The following is a 15,445-nucleotide window of genomic DNA, read 5'->3' as shown; positions in this document are numbered from 1 at the left end:
CGCAGGGCCGTGCTGGGCGGCGTTGGGCTCACTGTCTGTGCTCCCCAGGCTGGAGCCAGCTGGCTGCCATGCACTGCGTGATGCTGCCCGACCTGCTGGGGCTCGACAGGTTCCGCCCGCCCCTGCTGGAGATGCTGGCCCGGCGGTGGCAGGATCGCTGCCTGGAGGTGAGCCCAGCCCTCCTCTTCATCGTTATTCTTATTGTTATTGTTGGTATTAACTGCTGCTCATCATCTTGCCTGCTGTTGCCACTGTTATTTCCACCGCGAGAAAAAAGGAGTAACAGCAAAAGCAGGTTCGAGTCCAACAAAGCACCATTACTTTTTAATATGAGAGTCCTTCTTAGTCTTTTTTGCCTTTTAAATACCACGCTGCACAAGTTTAAAAGGAAATGTTTTCCATCACCCTTCTGCCTTAATAAAAGGCTTTTAAAGGATACACCTTGGCTAGTGCAAGGGCTGCACCCCTGATGGACTCCAGGTCACAAATTTCACACTTTTATAAGTTTTGCTCCATTTCCATATCGGGGTTCATTGTCCAATTCCATCTCCAGGTTGTGCAGTCCCACCCTCCCAGTTTGTTCCCCTCAGTTCTCTGTTGTTTGTGCTTCATGGTACTGGAGCTGTTACAGTGTCAATGGTGGCTCTGTGGCTGGAAAAAGATTGTTTGGTGTGACTAAACTCTGAAGAGAACTTGCTAACGCTTTATGTGAAATTCAGAGTTACACACTACTGCAGTGCAGAACGTGGAAAACGTGAACGCTAAAACCGAAGGCATCAGAACTGTGTTTGTGCTGGAATAGTTTCAATTTCCATTTTCATGGAATATAAAGCCTGGTTTGACTCTCAGGAACGGCACTAAGCCTTGGTGCCTGTTCAGTGTGTGCCCCTCTGGAGCTGTGTCTGTGCAGTTCCTGTGGAGCTGTGTCTGTGCAGTTCCTGTGGAGCTGTGTCTGTGCAGTTCCTGTGGAGCTGTGTCTGTGCAGTTCCAGTGGAGCTGTGTCTGTGCAGTTCCTCTGGAGCTGTGTCTGTGCAGTTCCAGTGGAGCTGTGTCTGTGCAGTTCCTGTGGAGCTGTGTCTGTGCAGTTCCTGTGGAGCTGTGTCTGTGCAGTTCCTCTGGAGCTGTGTTTGTCTGTGCAGTTCCTGTGGAGCTGTGTCTGTGCAGTTCCTGTGGAGCTGTGTCTGTGCAGTTCCTCTGGAGCTGTGTCTGTGCAGTTCCTCTGGAGCTGTGTTTGTCTGTGCAGTTCCTGTGGAGCTGTGTCTGTGCAGTTCCTGTGGAGCTGTGTCTGTGCAGTTCCTCTGGAGCTGTGTCTGTGCAGTTCCTCTGGAGCTGTGTTTGTCTGTGCAGTTCCTGTTGGCCCCTCTGGAGCTGTGTTTGTCTGTGCAGTTCCTGTTGGCCCCTCTGGAGCTGTGTTTGTCTGTGCAGTTCCTCTGGCCCCTCTGGAGCTGTGTTTGTCTGTGCAGTTCCTGTTGGCCCCTCTGGAGCTGTGTTTGTCTGTGCAGCTCCTGTTGGCCCCTCTGGAGCTGTGTTTGTCTGTGCAGTTCCTGTTGGCCCCTCTGGAGCTGTGTTTGTCTGTGCAGCTCCTGTTGGCCCCTCTGGAGCTGTGTTTGTCTGTGCAGCTCCTGTTGGCCCCTCTGGAGCTGTGTTTGTCTGTGCAGCTCCTGTTGGCCCCTCTGGAGCTGTGTTTGTCTGTGCAGCTCCTGTTGGCCCCTCTGGAGCTGCGTTTGCCCGTTGCAGGTGCGGGAGGCGGCGCAGGCGCTGCTGCTGGAACAGTTCCCAGTTCAAGCCCGGTTTAACCCTCAGGAAGGGCCCTCAGGCTGGGTGTTGGTGTGGCTGGTGCCCCTCTGGAGCTGTGTTTGTCTGTGCAGCTCCTGTTGGCCCCTCTGGAGCTGTGTTTGTCTGTGCAGTTCCTCTGGCCCCTCTGGAGCTGTGTTTGTCTGTGCAGCTCCTGTTGGCCCCTCTGGAGCTGCGTTTGCCCGTTGCAGGTGCGGGAGGCGGCGCAGGCGCTGCTGCTGGAACAGTTCCCAGTTCAAGCCCGGTTTAACCCTCAGGAAGGGCCCTCAGGCTGGGTGTTGGTGTGGCTGGTGCCCCTCTGGAGCTGTGTTTGTCTGTGCAGTTCCTTTGGCCCCTCTGGAGCTGTGTTTGTCTGTGCAGCTCCTGTTGGCCCCTCTGGAGCTGTGTTTGCCCGTTGCAGGTGCGGGAGGCGGCGCAGGCGCTGCTGCTGGCGGAGCTGCGCAGGATCGAGCAGGCGGGCCGCAAGGAGACCATCGACACCTGGGCTCCCTACCTGCCCCAGTACATGGACAGCGTCATCTCCCGTAAGGAGCACCCTGGCACTGCCCTCGCCCGGGAAACGGGGGCGCGGGGCCTGGGAACCCCACATTCACAGTCATCCATCCTGGGAACCCCACATGCACAGTTACCATTGAGGGACAGGGCCTGGGAACCCCACATTCACAGTCATTCCTTGAGGGACAGGGCCTGGGAACCCCACATTCACAGTTATCCATCCTGGGAACCCCACATGCACAGTTATCCATCCTGGGAACCCCACATTCACAGTCATCCATCCTGGGAACCCCACATGCACAGTTATCCACTGAGGGAACCCCACATTCCCAGTTATCCACTGAGGGAACCCCACATTCCCAGTTATCCATTGAGGAACCCCACATTCCCAATTATCCACTGAATGAACCCCACATTCCCAGTTATCCACTGAGGGAACCCCACATTCCCAATTATCCATTGAGGAACCCCACATTCACAGTTATCCACTGAGGGAACCCCACATTCACAGTTATCCATTGAGGAACCCCACATTCCCAATTATCCACTGAATGAACCCCACATTCCCACTCATCCACTGAGGGAACCCCACATTCCCAGTTATCCATTGAGGAACCCCACATTCCCAATTATCCACTGAATGAACCCCACATTCCCAGTTATGCACTGAATGAACCCCACATTCCCAGTTATCCATCCTGGGATGAGATTCTCCCTACAGGCATTCAGAGCATTTCCAGGAGCTTTTTTCCCCTGGAAATGATTTTTCATTCGCATTCCCCAGCTGGTTTTACAGTGTCCGTGGTATTAAATCCTAATGGAACACGTTGGGATGTGGTTTGAGCTCAGTTAGACTGGAAATCATTCCTGTGGGTCAAAACTGGCAAATTTGGGATTAGGTTTTTATGGTAGGTATTGAAACTCTTGGAATGAAGGGTGCAGAGTTGGAGGGATTGAAGGGAATAAGAATTATTTGGGATCTAACAGACTTGTGAAAAGCTCTCTGCTAGGAGAGGGAGGAGCAAAGGAAAGATAAAGAAATGTTCTTTATTCTAGCTCCTTTCTGCCCAGAAATGACCTGTGGGGCCTTGTGCTTCTGCTGTTCCTAAAACTCGTTTAGTTTGGATGCATTGTGGTTTGTTTTGAAGGGAAACCTGCAGTGTGGCAGCAGAAAATGGGATTTGCTGTCTGTCCTGGATGCTCTGGAGCAGGCAGGGACACGTCCCAGCAGAGCAGGCTGTGCCAGAGTGGCCTGGACACTCCCAGGGATGGGGAGCAATCCATGGCAGAGGCAGGTCCATTGCAGACTCTGCTGTTTGGGGCTGAAATGGGGAGCAATCCATGGCAGAGCCAGGTCCATTGCAGACTCTGCTGTTTGGGGCTGAAATGGGGAGCAATCCATGGCAGAGGCAGGTCCATTGCAGACTCTGCTGTTCCTGGCTGATGAAATGGGGAGCAATCCATGGCAGAGGCAGGTCCATTGCAGACTCTGCTGTTCCTGGCTGAAATGGGGAGCAATCCAGACTCTGCTGTTCCTGGCTGATGAAATGGGGAGCAATCCATGGCAGAGGCAGGTCCATTGCAGACTCTGCTGTTCCTGGCTGATGAAATGGGGAGCAATCCATGGCAGAGGCAGGTCCATTGCAGACTCTGCTGTTCCTGGCTGATGAAATGGGGAGCAATCCATGGCAGAGCCAGGTCCATTGCAGGCTCTGCTGTTCCTGGCTGATGAAATGGGGAGCAATCCAGACTCTGCTGTTCTGGCTGGGGCTGAGCGTCTCGTGCGAGGCCGGAGGGGCAGGGGCAGGGCAGGGAGGGGTGCAGTGAGGTTCAGCTGCTGCTGCAGGAGCTGGGAGCCGCTCCCAGCCCCTGGTTTTGGGTTGTTCTCCAGCCGGGGTGGCCACAGACGCCCTTCAGAGCGCGGGTGCCGCCGCAGAGCCCGCGGGAGCAGAGGCCAAGGTGCAGGAGGAGGAGCACGACCTGGTGGATGACGACATCGCAGCAGGTGAGCCCTCGATCATTAATGCTCCCAGCATAACGAAGGTGCTTAATTAATGCTCTCAGAGCTGCCCACAGCAGCAGCTCTGCAGGAGTGAAGGATCTCTGGGCTGTTGTCATCCCTTACACTTGTTCCCCACACCGTTCCTTCCGGGGCAGGAGCTGAATCAAGGGGCTGCATCCTGAGTGTGGGGTGCAGGGGCACACAGTGAGCTTTGTACGGGGACAATAGAGGGAAAATAAGAATTTTCAGACACCTTCAGCTCAGTTTCTGATGGTCCCATGAGCACCAATATTTGTTGATGGGATTGCATCTCAATAGGATCTTTTCCAACTTGGGATTCCCCAAAGCTTCCCCTCATAAAGATCATTTCTTAAAAGGATCATTTGCACCTCAGCACTTAAGGACAGGGAAACATTTTAGCTGAGGATCCTTAATACAGTCCAGTGGTTTTATTCAGAAGTTACTTAGAAAATTCGGTCTGTCCTCAAATTTCCTTTTAATGCCTGAAAAGTTTTTTTGGATAACTAAAAACAGACCAAATGTTTTGTTTAAATACTTCACACATGGGCAGCAGCGTTTTTTCCCACTTGGGCATAAATTCTCCTGGCTCCAGTGGTCAGAATTTGGGAATTTGGTGAACTGGCTTATTCAGGGTATATTTTGAATTGTGTAAATTACAGACTTTCTGATTTGGGTAACCTCAAATGAATTCCCAAGTGATTCATTATTTGTTCTGTGTGATATTGCAACTGTTTTACTCGGAGAAATCAAATCCTTCACAAGGAAGCTCTGTAACAAATGGTAAGCGCTGTTTTAATTGTAGTTGCTCCTGTTGAGCTTGTAGCAGTGTGAATTTTAACAACCTGGGTTCCTGCATTTTCCTTTTGGGATGGTTTCCTGAGCTCCAGGCCTGCTGGCTTTAAAGCTTCCCAGGTTTTTCCCAGCATTTTCCTTTTGGGATGGTTTCCTGAGCTCCAGGCCTGCTGCCATTAAAGCCATTGCATCACTTCTGAAATGGTATTTTTTGGTTTGTGGGTCTGGTTTTGTGGGTGAATTTTTGTAGGAAAATTGATGCCAGTGACTCTGAAACTCCACAATCCCATTCCTGCACATCAGAAATCTGGTGGAAGGGTGTGTGCTGTTTTTTTCTTTAATTTTATTTTGGCTGCAACTACTCCAAATGAAACCTTGCTCATCACTACTTGTTCCAAGTGATCCCGTTGGGAAGTTGCCACTGAAGTTCAAATCCAGTATTAAATATCATTGCTCTGCAGACTCTTTATACTGAGATCCCATTAACAATAACCAGATCTTTAAAAAATTGAGATTCTCATCCCTTCCGTGAGGGCAATTTTGATGGATGGGCCCAGTGCTTTCAAACCTGGCTGAAAGGTGCCTGAAATTCCCCGTCTGAGCAGCACAGGGTCCATTTTGTCTCTGCCTGTTTCCCTGGCAAAGGCTGCAGCATCCTCACCCATTTTGTGTTCCCAGGTGCTGCTGCAGCACAGAACATTCCCTCAGCCAATTCCACTGAACTGCAGCAGATGGGAATGAAAACACCCTCATTTAAAGCGTGGAGAAGCACATCTTCTCCCTGCAATTAAAGAAATTAAGGTGTAATTTCTAATGCATGACAGCTCCCAGCTCCTAAAGAGCTCTGCCATTCCATTATTCCCAATTCAGAATTCCAGATATTCCAGAGCACCGGTTGCATTTGTTGTCAGAAGCGGCTGGCACTGAATTAGTGGTGGCAGCCCAGACAGGATGGGCCGTCAGGGAGGAATTCCCAAATTCTGCAGGAATTGCAGCTCCCGTTCTGTGTGGAGCCAGCAGAGGGAGCCGCGCAGCCAGGAACGGCCCAGCTTTATAAAACATTCTCCTGTTCCCTGCAGTGTCCGTCTGCCGCTGGCATTCCTGAGCAATATTTCCACTTGTGATTTATGTGGGGAGAGCCCTCGGCGTGCTGAGCAGATAACGGATCCCTGTGAAATGCGTGATTGCAGAATCGCCGCATTTCCCGGTGCCGAGCCTGGTGCGAGTGTGGAGCAGCTGCACCCCGGAGCAGGCGATGCCCGGGGGCTCTCGGGCTGCTCAGGGCAGGGGCTGGGCTCAGGTTGGCTTCGGGGGTTCCTGGCTCTGTGCCGCACCCTCTGTGGATCCCTCTGCAGCTCAGCCCGGACTCGCTGGGCCCTTCATCCTGTTAATGTGAGCTGGGCTGGAGCTCCTTCCCCAGGGCGTCTGCAAAGCCAGTTACGGGGAGCTGGGGGCCAGCTGCAGCTGACCCGGGCTCACAGCAACCGAGGGGGTTTGGGCACCTCCTTCCTGCCCAGCCTGCAACCGAGGGGGTTTGGGCACCTCCTTCCCCCTGCCCAGCCTGCAACCGAGGGGGTTTGGGCACCTCCTTCCTGCCCAGCCTGCAACCGAGGGGGTTTGGGCACCTCCTTCCCCCTGCCCAGCCTGCAACCAAGGGGGTTTGGGCACCTCCTTCCCCCTGCCCAGCCTGAAACCGAGGGGGTTTGGGCACCTCCTTCCTGCCCAGCCTGCAACCAAGGGGGTTTGGGCACCTCCTTCCTGCCCAGCCTGCAACCAAGGGGGTTTGGGCACCTCCTTCCCCCTGCCCAGCCTGCCAACCAAGGGGGTTTGGGCACCTCCTTCTTCCTGCCCAGCCTGCAGCCAGGGGGGTTTGGGCACCTCCTTCCCCCTGTTTCCATCCTGCAATCCAGGCAGGTTTAGGCACTTTCCCCCTGCCCAGCCTGCAGTCCAGGCAGGTTTAGGCACTTTCCCCTGTTTCCATCCTGCAATCCAGGCAGGTTTAGGCACTTTCCCCCTGCCCAGCCTGCAATCCAGGCAGGTTTAGGCACTTTCCCCCTGCCCAGCCTGCAATCCAGGCAGGTTTAGGCACTTTCCCCCTGCCCAGCCTGCAATCCAGGCAGGTTTAGGCACTTCCCCCTGCCCAGCCTGCAGTCCAGGCAGGTTTAGGCGCTTCCCCCCTGTTTCCATGCCCCGGGCTGCAGGGCTTGCAGTGGGACACTGGGGATTGTTTTGTCCTTCCCTCAGCCTGCACTGGGATTTTTCCAGCTGCAGTCCCAGGGTTTTGCCCTCCTGGCAGCACAGCTTGTGCTTTCCCGTGGAGCCATTGGGGGTTATTCATTTCCTGCCCGTGATGGGCTGATCCAGGGTCCTGTCAGGAAAACGGATCTGTGATTAAAGGGGAGCCCAGCATGGGGACCAAACACCCAAGTGGCACGGCCAGGTGGGATCTCCTCTTCCAGGTGTGCTTCCAGAGGGGATTCTGCTGCACCTCAGGGCTTGCCTTGGCTCGGTTTGGATTTGCTGGAGTTGATTTTGGGGGGTTGTTTTCTGTTTGAGGCAGCAAATCCTGCCCTGCAGCTGTGAGGATGGAGCTCATGGGACACCGTGGGTCTTTCCCAGCCTGTGCTGGGTGCAGTTGCTGTGGGGTGGATAAGGAGCGATGTCCTGGCACAGGGGCAGCAGCAGCAGGAGGGAGCTCAGCTCCTGGTGCCCGGGCTGGCAGCTTTCCCAGGGGAATCCATGCATTCCCAGCAGGATTCTTTGGCCGTTCCAGGTCGATACATGAAAATTCCCTCGGTGCAGATTCTGTGGCCCGCAGAGCTTGAGGACTCCCCACCCTGGAAGTGCCCAGAGCCAGGCTGGACAGTGCCTGGGCAATGGATGATGGGATGGTCCCTGGGTCCCGCACACCCCAGCCCATTCCGTGTGTCAGGGATGCTCCCTGCGGCTGTGCAAGGGTTAACAGGCTGTGGGACAGGCTCAAACGGCTCCTGGGCACTTCCAGCTGGTCCTGCCCTGCTTTGTTCCAGCCCCTTCGCATCCTTCTTCCTCCAAAGGCAGTTGCTATCGATTTTTTCCCTTTTTTCTCCCTCCCTTCCCATTGTTAAGGTTTCCCTTGTTTTTCTCTCCCTTTTGGCTCGAGCACAGCTCCTAAATTTTGGTTAATTCCTTGTTTTCCTCGGGAGCCCCATGGATGTCATTAACAGGGACATCCCGTGCGCTTCATTAATCCACCCTTCATTAATCCAGGTGATGCCTCCCAATTCCTCAGCAAACAGCATTTGGGAAGGATTAAAACTTCTTGTGTTTTGGAATACATGGTAGGGAATTTCCCAGGATGCTGGAAGTTAACAGCTAGGTGAGAGTGGGCTTTATTTGTTAAAATGAATCTGGTTTTGTTCCAATAATTTCTTCCCAGATTTGGGGATTTTACTCCAAATAAGAAAACCTCCTCTGCTTGGTGGGATTCAGAATCTCTGGACTGCGTTAAACTGATAACAAATATTTCACTTCTATGTACAATTCATAATTGTGTTTTGTAATTCCATGGGTGCCATTTTGCTGTATGAAAATATCCCTTTGGTTTAATGGTGTTATCCTAAAAGTTAAATATCCTAACATTTAATAGGAGGCTGGATGTGGTGATGGATCCTATATCAAAAAGATGCTTTTATATAATGCAAAGAACCTATCCTGAAAAAACCCCATCTTTTAAAACCAATAACAATTGCAACCTGTCAGTTTAAAGTGAGCGAGAAGCAGCCCAGAAATCCGCAGATAAGCACAGAACTTTCTGTCTTTGCCCATGGGTTCCCGGCAGCGTGTGAAGGATGTTTTGGGTTGCCCGGAGGTTTTTGGGGGTGAATGGGGGCGTGGCAGCCCCGGCGGTGCTCGCAGGACGCGGCCGAGGCGCCGATGCCGGCGCTGGCAGCGCTAACCCTGTGCCCCGTCCGTCCGTCCATCCGTCTGTCCCGCAGGCTGCCCGGCCGGGCTGCCCCAGCCCAGGAAGGCGTCCTCGTCCTACGAGGAGCGGCGCAAGCAGGCCACGGCCATCGTGCTGCTGGGCGTCATCGGCGCCGAGTTTGGCGCCGAGATCGAGCCCCCCAAGCTGCTGGCGCGGCCCCGCAGCTCCAGCCAGATCCCCGAGGGCTTCGGCCTCACCAGCGCGGGCGCCAACTACTCCCTGGCCCGGCACACCTGTGAGTGCCCCTGCATCCCCTGGGGATGGGTTTGATCAGTGGGATTGGGGAGTGGGAATGGGAATGGGCTGGGAGTGCCCCCTGCACATCCCCTGGGGATGGGACTGATCAGTGGGATTGGGGAGTGGGAATGGGAATGGGCTGGGAGTGCTCCTGGAACCCCTGGGGATGGGACTGATCAGTGGGATTGGGGAGTGGGAATGGGAATGGGCTGGGAGTGCCCCTGCATCCCCTGGGGATGGGACCGATCAGTGGGATTGGGGAGTGGGAATGGGCTGGGAGTGCCCCTGCACATCCCCTGGGGATGGGACTGATCAGTGGGATTGGGGAGTGGGAATGGGCTGGGAGTGCCCCTGCACATCCCCTGGGGATGGGACTGATCAGTGGGATTGGGGAGTGGGAATGGGAATGGGCTGGGAGTGCCCCCTGCACATCCCCTGGGGATGGGACCGATCAGTGGGATTGGGGAATGGGAATGGGCTGGGAGTGCCCCTGCACATCCCCTGGGGATGGGACTGATCAGTGGGATTGGGGAGTGGGAATGGGAATGGGCTGGGAGTGCCCCTGCACATCCCCTGGGGATGGGTTTGATCAGTGGGATTGGGGAGTGGGAATGGGCTGGGAGTGCCCCCAGCATCTCCTGCCTCCCTTGGGGATGTCTTCATTCAGTTTTCCTGGAAAAGAGCGGGATTAGGGAGTGCAGAGCACTGTCACTGCTTTTATCTGGTTTGTCCTTTGTTGTTTGTCACCTTCCACTGCCCCAGGGTGCTCCAAGTCCCACCCAGCCCAGCCTTGGGCACTTCCAGGGTGGGGAATCCAGAGCTTCTCTGGGCAAGCCTAAATCCATCAGCTGCAGGGAGTTTCTGTGCCTTCAGGTGACAGGAGCTGGGATTTGAGTGTTCTGGAGAGGGTGGAATTCTCCAGGAATTCCAGCTGTGCCCTTGCCTGGCACCTGCATTAATCCCTGGAGCCCTCACAGCTCTTGCCCAGAGGCCCTGGACAGCTGTGGCTGCCCCATCCCAGGGGCAAGGACAGCTCCCGCCAGCCCAGGGTGCTCCAAGCTTGTCCAGCCTGCCCTGGAGCAGTTCCAGATGGGAGGTGATTGATTGAAACTGGGGAAAAAAATAATCTGATCATCATTATGCAAAAAAAAACCAAGTGATTTTTAATTATATTTTGATTTGATACCTGAGACAAGATCTGGTGTAAAAATAAAAGACTAAAAATCCACTGAGCAGAAAGGAATGAAGGGATATGGAATCTTAACCCAGCTCTCCAAATTTCTGTCTCTCTGTGGAAAATCAGGGAAAAAAAAATCATCTAGAAAGGGTCACAATCAAGTTAAATCCTATTCTTGGAGTCCATCATTTGGATTTAGTTGGATCTTGATCAGAGTTCTCAGTGGCTCATTCCTGCCTGGGCTATTGATTTTGCCCAGCAAATAATTTCATTTTTTAAAACCCATTGGCAAACTGGGGATAACAAGGCTGCCTGGAGCCGTGTGCTCACAGAGATTCCACAGCAAGGAGAGGCATTTTGGGAATCCAGGGGCTTCTGTGCACTGACAAAAAGTGATGAATTTGCACATTTGGGCACATCTGGGTTAATAAAGTGATGCAAGAAGCAAATGTGCCAGTGCAGAGTGAACCACCTGCAATAAAACTCTGTTTTAGCACCACTTTGAGTGGGAATGGCGTTCCTGGGGCTGCCTGAGGAATTGCGCCCAGCTGCGCTTTAGTGTGGAGAAGGTGCATGGGCGCTGGGCACGCACAGCGTGCCGGGGTGCTGAGCTCTTCCGGAGCCTTTCCAGGGCTGATTACCTCGTCTGCCGACTCTAATGTGACATGTTTATTGCCCTAACGAACAGCTCATTAGCGCTGGGATGCTTCTGTCAATATTCATTCCTCGCCTCCAGCCCGGGCAGAGCTTTAAACAAAGATGTCCCAGCCTGGCACCACCTCTGGTCAGGGCTGCTGCTGGGTGCTGAGGGGAGGCTCTATCTGAGCACCTTTTTAACAAGGGTTTGGTTTTGAGGCAGAAAATCAGCCTGGTGGCATGACAGGAGGGGATTTTGGGGGCTGTTCCACACGGATCAGGAGTGGTTGGTGTGAATTAACCAGAGAAGCTCCGTTGGCTTTTCCTGGTCCTGAAACCAGGAGGCTTGTTTAATAAACAAACCAAGCAACTTGTTGAGGACAGCTCAAGCGAACCCTGATAAAATCAGCAATTATCTTTACCACAAGAAGCAGCTTTGAGGGGTAATAAATAATGATGGCGAGATAATAATAAATTACTGGCCAGCGCTGCCCTCCTCCGTTTATGTGTAAGTAAAGTGGGCTGTTCAATTCAGTATGAATATCTCCCAAATGTGCAGAGCCTGGACCGAGGTTCAGGATTCCGTTTCCATTCCCGCCGTGTGCATCGCTGTTGTTTCTTAGGCAGGGCTGCGTTTGGCACTCAGGCTGGCGCAGCCGCCCGGGGCGGGCTCGGGGCAGGCTGGGCCGGGGGAAGGTGCCCTGGGGTGCCCGGGGTGTGTGCATGGCCCTGAGAGCCCCGCTCTCCCCGCAGGCAAGGCGCTGACGTTCCTGCTGCTGCAGCCGGCCAGCGCGCGGCTCCCGGCGCACAGCACCATCCGCCGCACCGCCATCGACCTCATCGGCCGCGGCTTCACCGTCTGGGAGCCCTACATGGACGTGTCGGCCGTGCTCATGGGGCTGCTGGAGCTCTGCGCCGACGCCGAGAAGCAGCTGGCCAAGTGGGTACAGCGTGCCAGGCTCGGGCGGCCCCCGGGGCGAGGACAGGCGGGGATTGGAAGGGGATGGTGGGGAGGAGCCGTGGCTGCTCCATCCCCGAAGGGCCCACAGCCTGCCTGGACAAGGCACGGACAGCCTGCACCGGGGGACAGGGTCCCCTGCCCCTGGCGTCCTTAAGGTCCCTTTCATCCCAGATCATTCCGTAATTCCATGAAATGTTTGTTGACAAACACAGAATTTAAATGGCTCCTGCAATAAGGAGCTGCCCAGGGCTGTTTCCATCCCAGAAATGTGTTCCCACATCCATCAGTCTTGAGGGTTCTGACACTGTTCTAAGCCCATTTTATGTAAGTTTTAATTTCCTCAGGATACAAAGAACGGGTCCTTGCCCTGTGTTGGCAGGAGAAATATGGACAAATTGGATTACCATTGTTTGTTGTGTGAATTCCGGTGGTGCCGTGTAGTGTGACAGGAGGCAGCACCACCTCGTCCCTTCCCAAAGCCCCGTTTTATGTAAATCCCGACTTCCAGGATCCCAGCGCCCACAGCTCTTCAGCAAGTCCTTGTGCTGGTGTGATTCCACCCTCAGCTGTCAGGAAGATTAGTCTGGCTCTCCCTCCAAAGAGCAGGGAATAAATGAAGGGATCAGCGTGGAGCCTTGAGGAGCCCGGCGCAATTTTCCTCATGATAAATTGCATAATAAGCGCGAAAGCGTTTGCTTATTAATCCATAACAAGATTTAGATTGAAAATGGCCTGTTACATTGCTGACAGATCCAGGATGGAGGGAGATGGAAAGAAATGGAGCAGCAATGTGTGCAGGGGTTAAGTGTGGATCTCACCCTGGCGGAGCCCCGCTGAGCTCGCGCTTTGTGCCGGATTTGCCGTGGACACAATAACGGCACACAGCTGCCGGCACCTCTCCCGGAGGTTTTATTAAGGAGCTTTTATGTCAAGCTTCTGCTTTTAGATAGAAAAGAAGAAATCACGTTTATTGACCAGCAAAACGAGTGGGGTTCTTTTTTCCCTGCTGAATCAAGGGAATATCCGAGCTGTTAGGCAAAACTCAGGTGCTCGGAACTCCTCCGCTCGCCCCGCTCGCCCTGGCTCCGGAGGTGACGCTGTGCCAAGGGAAGCTGCTCAGCTCTGAGGATGAAATCTGTTCTCCCAGCATTCTGAGCCTCTGGTGTCGTGGCTGGGACGATGATGGGAATCATTTGTGGCTGTGTTTTTGCTTTCTGAGTTAAGCTGTGTTTCACACAGATTCCACTTGTCCAGGCTGCTCCGAGTCCCATCCAGCCTGGCCTGGAACAATTCCAGGGATGGGGCAGCCACAGCTTCTCTGGGCTGTTCTGATGTGAGCAGCCAGCTCAGCACACCACCTTCGGATCAATCCGTGCCTTTCATCTGTGCCTTGGAGCACTCTGACCCCAGGATGGTCTGGGTGGTGCTTTTGTCCTGGCTGGAACGCCAGGGCTGCCCCGAGCTCTCCCGTCACATCCTCCCGAGGCATGGAGTTCACCAACAGCCTGTTGCTCTCCAGGAAAACACTCATTTGGTATTACATCCTGCAAGGGAAAGCCCTGCTGGTGTGGCACTGAGCCTTCAGAGAGGGAGAGGCACTCGGGGTTTGCTGGCTTCGGCAACTCCTCCAGAAGTTAACTGGGATAACTCCTTCCCTGGCTCACCCCTTTTCCATGGAACACCTCATGGACAGGGGTTTGGAACTTACATTTGCATGTGCTTTTCCAAGGAAAGGCCAGTGGGGACATCACCTTGTGGAAGAGACTTTATTTAGTTTCACATTTGGGAGTTTTAATTTGTGCAGTGAGGGTGAGGGATGGGAAAGGAAAATAAACTGCTTGGGATTATAAACTGCTATTCTCTTCCCAAAAAATCAGTCAGAGGGCACAGGGGAGAAGGAGGAACCCCTTCCACAGGTTATCCGGAAAAATAAGTGGCTGCCCCATCCCTGGAGGTGTTCAAGGCTGGGTTGGACAGGGCTCGGAGCAGTCTGGGATAGTGGAAGGTGTCCCTGCCACGGCAGGGGGTGGAATAGGTGATTATAAAACCCCTTCTCCAACCCAAACCAGCCCGTGAGTCCATGTTCCTACATTCTGGGGAATTTTTGGATAATGTGCAGGGCACGTAGAAATTTTATTTTTGCAGTTACTGGGTACTTACCACCTTATTGCTTTTTGCTTTTATCTTGTCACAGCCAGTAAAAGCCTTGAATTAAGGAGAATTACTCTGGCCAGGGGATTTTTCAGGCTGTGTTTAAAATACTGTAAAAGACCAAACCATAAATCCTTGGGAAGACGCCGTGGGCCTCTGTGGGGTGATATGTATTCAGCACATACAGATAATTTGTTAACAAGGCCTTTTGCCCACTTTGGACAGATGCACTTACTGTTTTCAATCTTCATGGTTAATTATTCGATTTGGGGTTGATGCTGGAACACCCTGACTCCTAATCACTGCTCTTTGTTGGGAGTCCATTATCCTGGAACTGCCGGAGTGCTCCCGGTGACCTTGAACTGACATTATAAGCTGGTTCTAATCTTTTCACTCTATATTTCTTTCCTTTGTGCCCGCCTTTGTGCGGCTCCCGTTTAGCATCACAATGGGGCTGCCCCTGAGCCCCGCGGCCGACTCGGCGCGCTCGGCTCGCCACGCGCTGTCCCTGATCGCCACCGCCCGCCCGCCCGCCTTCATCACCACCATCGCCAAGGAGGTGAGGGCACCGCGGGGCGGGGGGCTCGGTGTGCCCGGGCACGGCCCGTCCCAGGCCGGGCTGAGCCACCTGGAGGTGAGGGCACCGCGGGGCGGGGGGCTCGGTGTGCCCGGGCACGGCCCGTCCCAGGCCGGGCTGAGCCACCTGGAGGTGAGGGCACCGCGGGGCGGGGGGCTCGGTGTGCCCGGGCACGGCCCGTCCCAGGCCGGGCTGAGCCACCTGGAGGTGAGGGCACCGCGGGGCGGGGGGCTCGGTGTGCCCGGGCACGGCCCGTCCCAGGCCGGGCTGAGCCACCTGGAGGTGAGGGCACCGCGGGGCGGGGGGCTCGGTGTGCCCGGGCACGGCCCGTCCCAGGCCGGGCTGAGCCACCTGGAGGTGAGGGCACCGCGGGGCGGGGGGCTCGGTGTGCCCGGGCACGGCCCGTCCCAGGCCGGGCTGAGCCGCCCCAGCCCCGCCTGGAGCCCAGCGGAGCTCAGGGACACACAGGGCTTGGTGGGTCATAGAGGTGACACTGGGTTCAAGGGTGACCTCATGGTCCTGGTGGCCATGGAGGAGGTGCTGGGTCCAAGGGTGGCCTCATGGTGGCCATGGAGTGGTGCTGGTCCAGGGCCAGCCCTGGTGACCATGAGGAGGTGCTGGTCCAGGGCCAGCCCTGG

The 15,445-nt window shown here is 54.6% G+C and overlaps 1 protein-coding gene across 2 annotated transcripts in view; it reads left to right on the top strand.

Moving 5' to 3' along the window:
• The window catches only part of WDR7 (WD repeat domain 7), a 43,872-nt gene that overhangs the window by 18,426 nt on the left and 10,001 nt on the right, over positions 1 to 15,445 (top strand). For both annotated transcript variants that reach the window (XM_066569929.1, XM_066569930.1), the window contains exons 18-23: positions 49 to 167; positions 2,195 to 2,318; positions 4,181 to 4,294; positions 9,082 to 9,303; positions 11,872 to 12,058; positions 14,672 to 14,789. In XM_066569929.1, the coding sequence (XP_066426026.1) occupies positions 49 to 167; positions 2,195 to 2,318; positions 4,181 to 4,294; positions 9,082 to 9,303; positions 11,872 to 12,058; positions 14,672 to 14,789 (884 nt within the window). The remainder of the gene's footprint in view (positions 1 to 48; positions 168 to 2,194; positions 2,319 to 4,180; positions 4,295 to 9,081; positions 9,304 to 11,871; positions 12,059 to 14,671; positions 14,790 to 15,445) is intronic.

The sequence above is a fragment of the Molothrus aeneus genome (assembly GCF_037042795.1).
Source record: "Molothrus aeneus isolate 106 chromosome Z unlocalized genomic scaffold, BPBGC_Maene_1.0 scaffold_55, whole genome shotgun sequence".
Classification (NCBI taxonomy): Eukaryota; Metazoa; Chordata; class Aves; order Passeriformes; family Icteridae; genus Molothrus; species Molothrus aeneus.
This window is presented reverse-complemented; position numbering and strand designations above follow the sequence as displayed.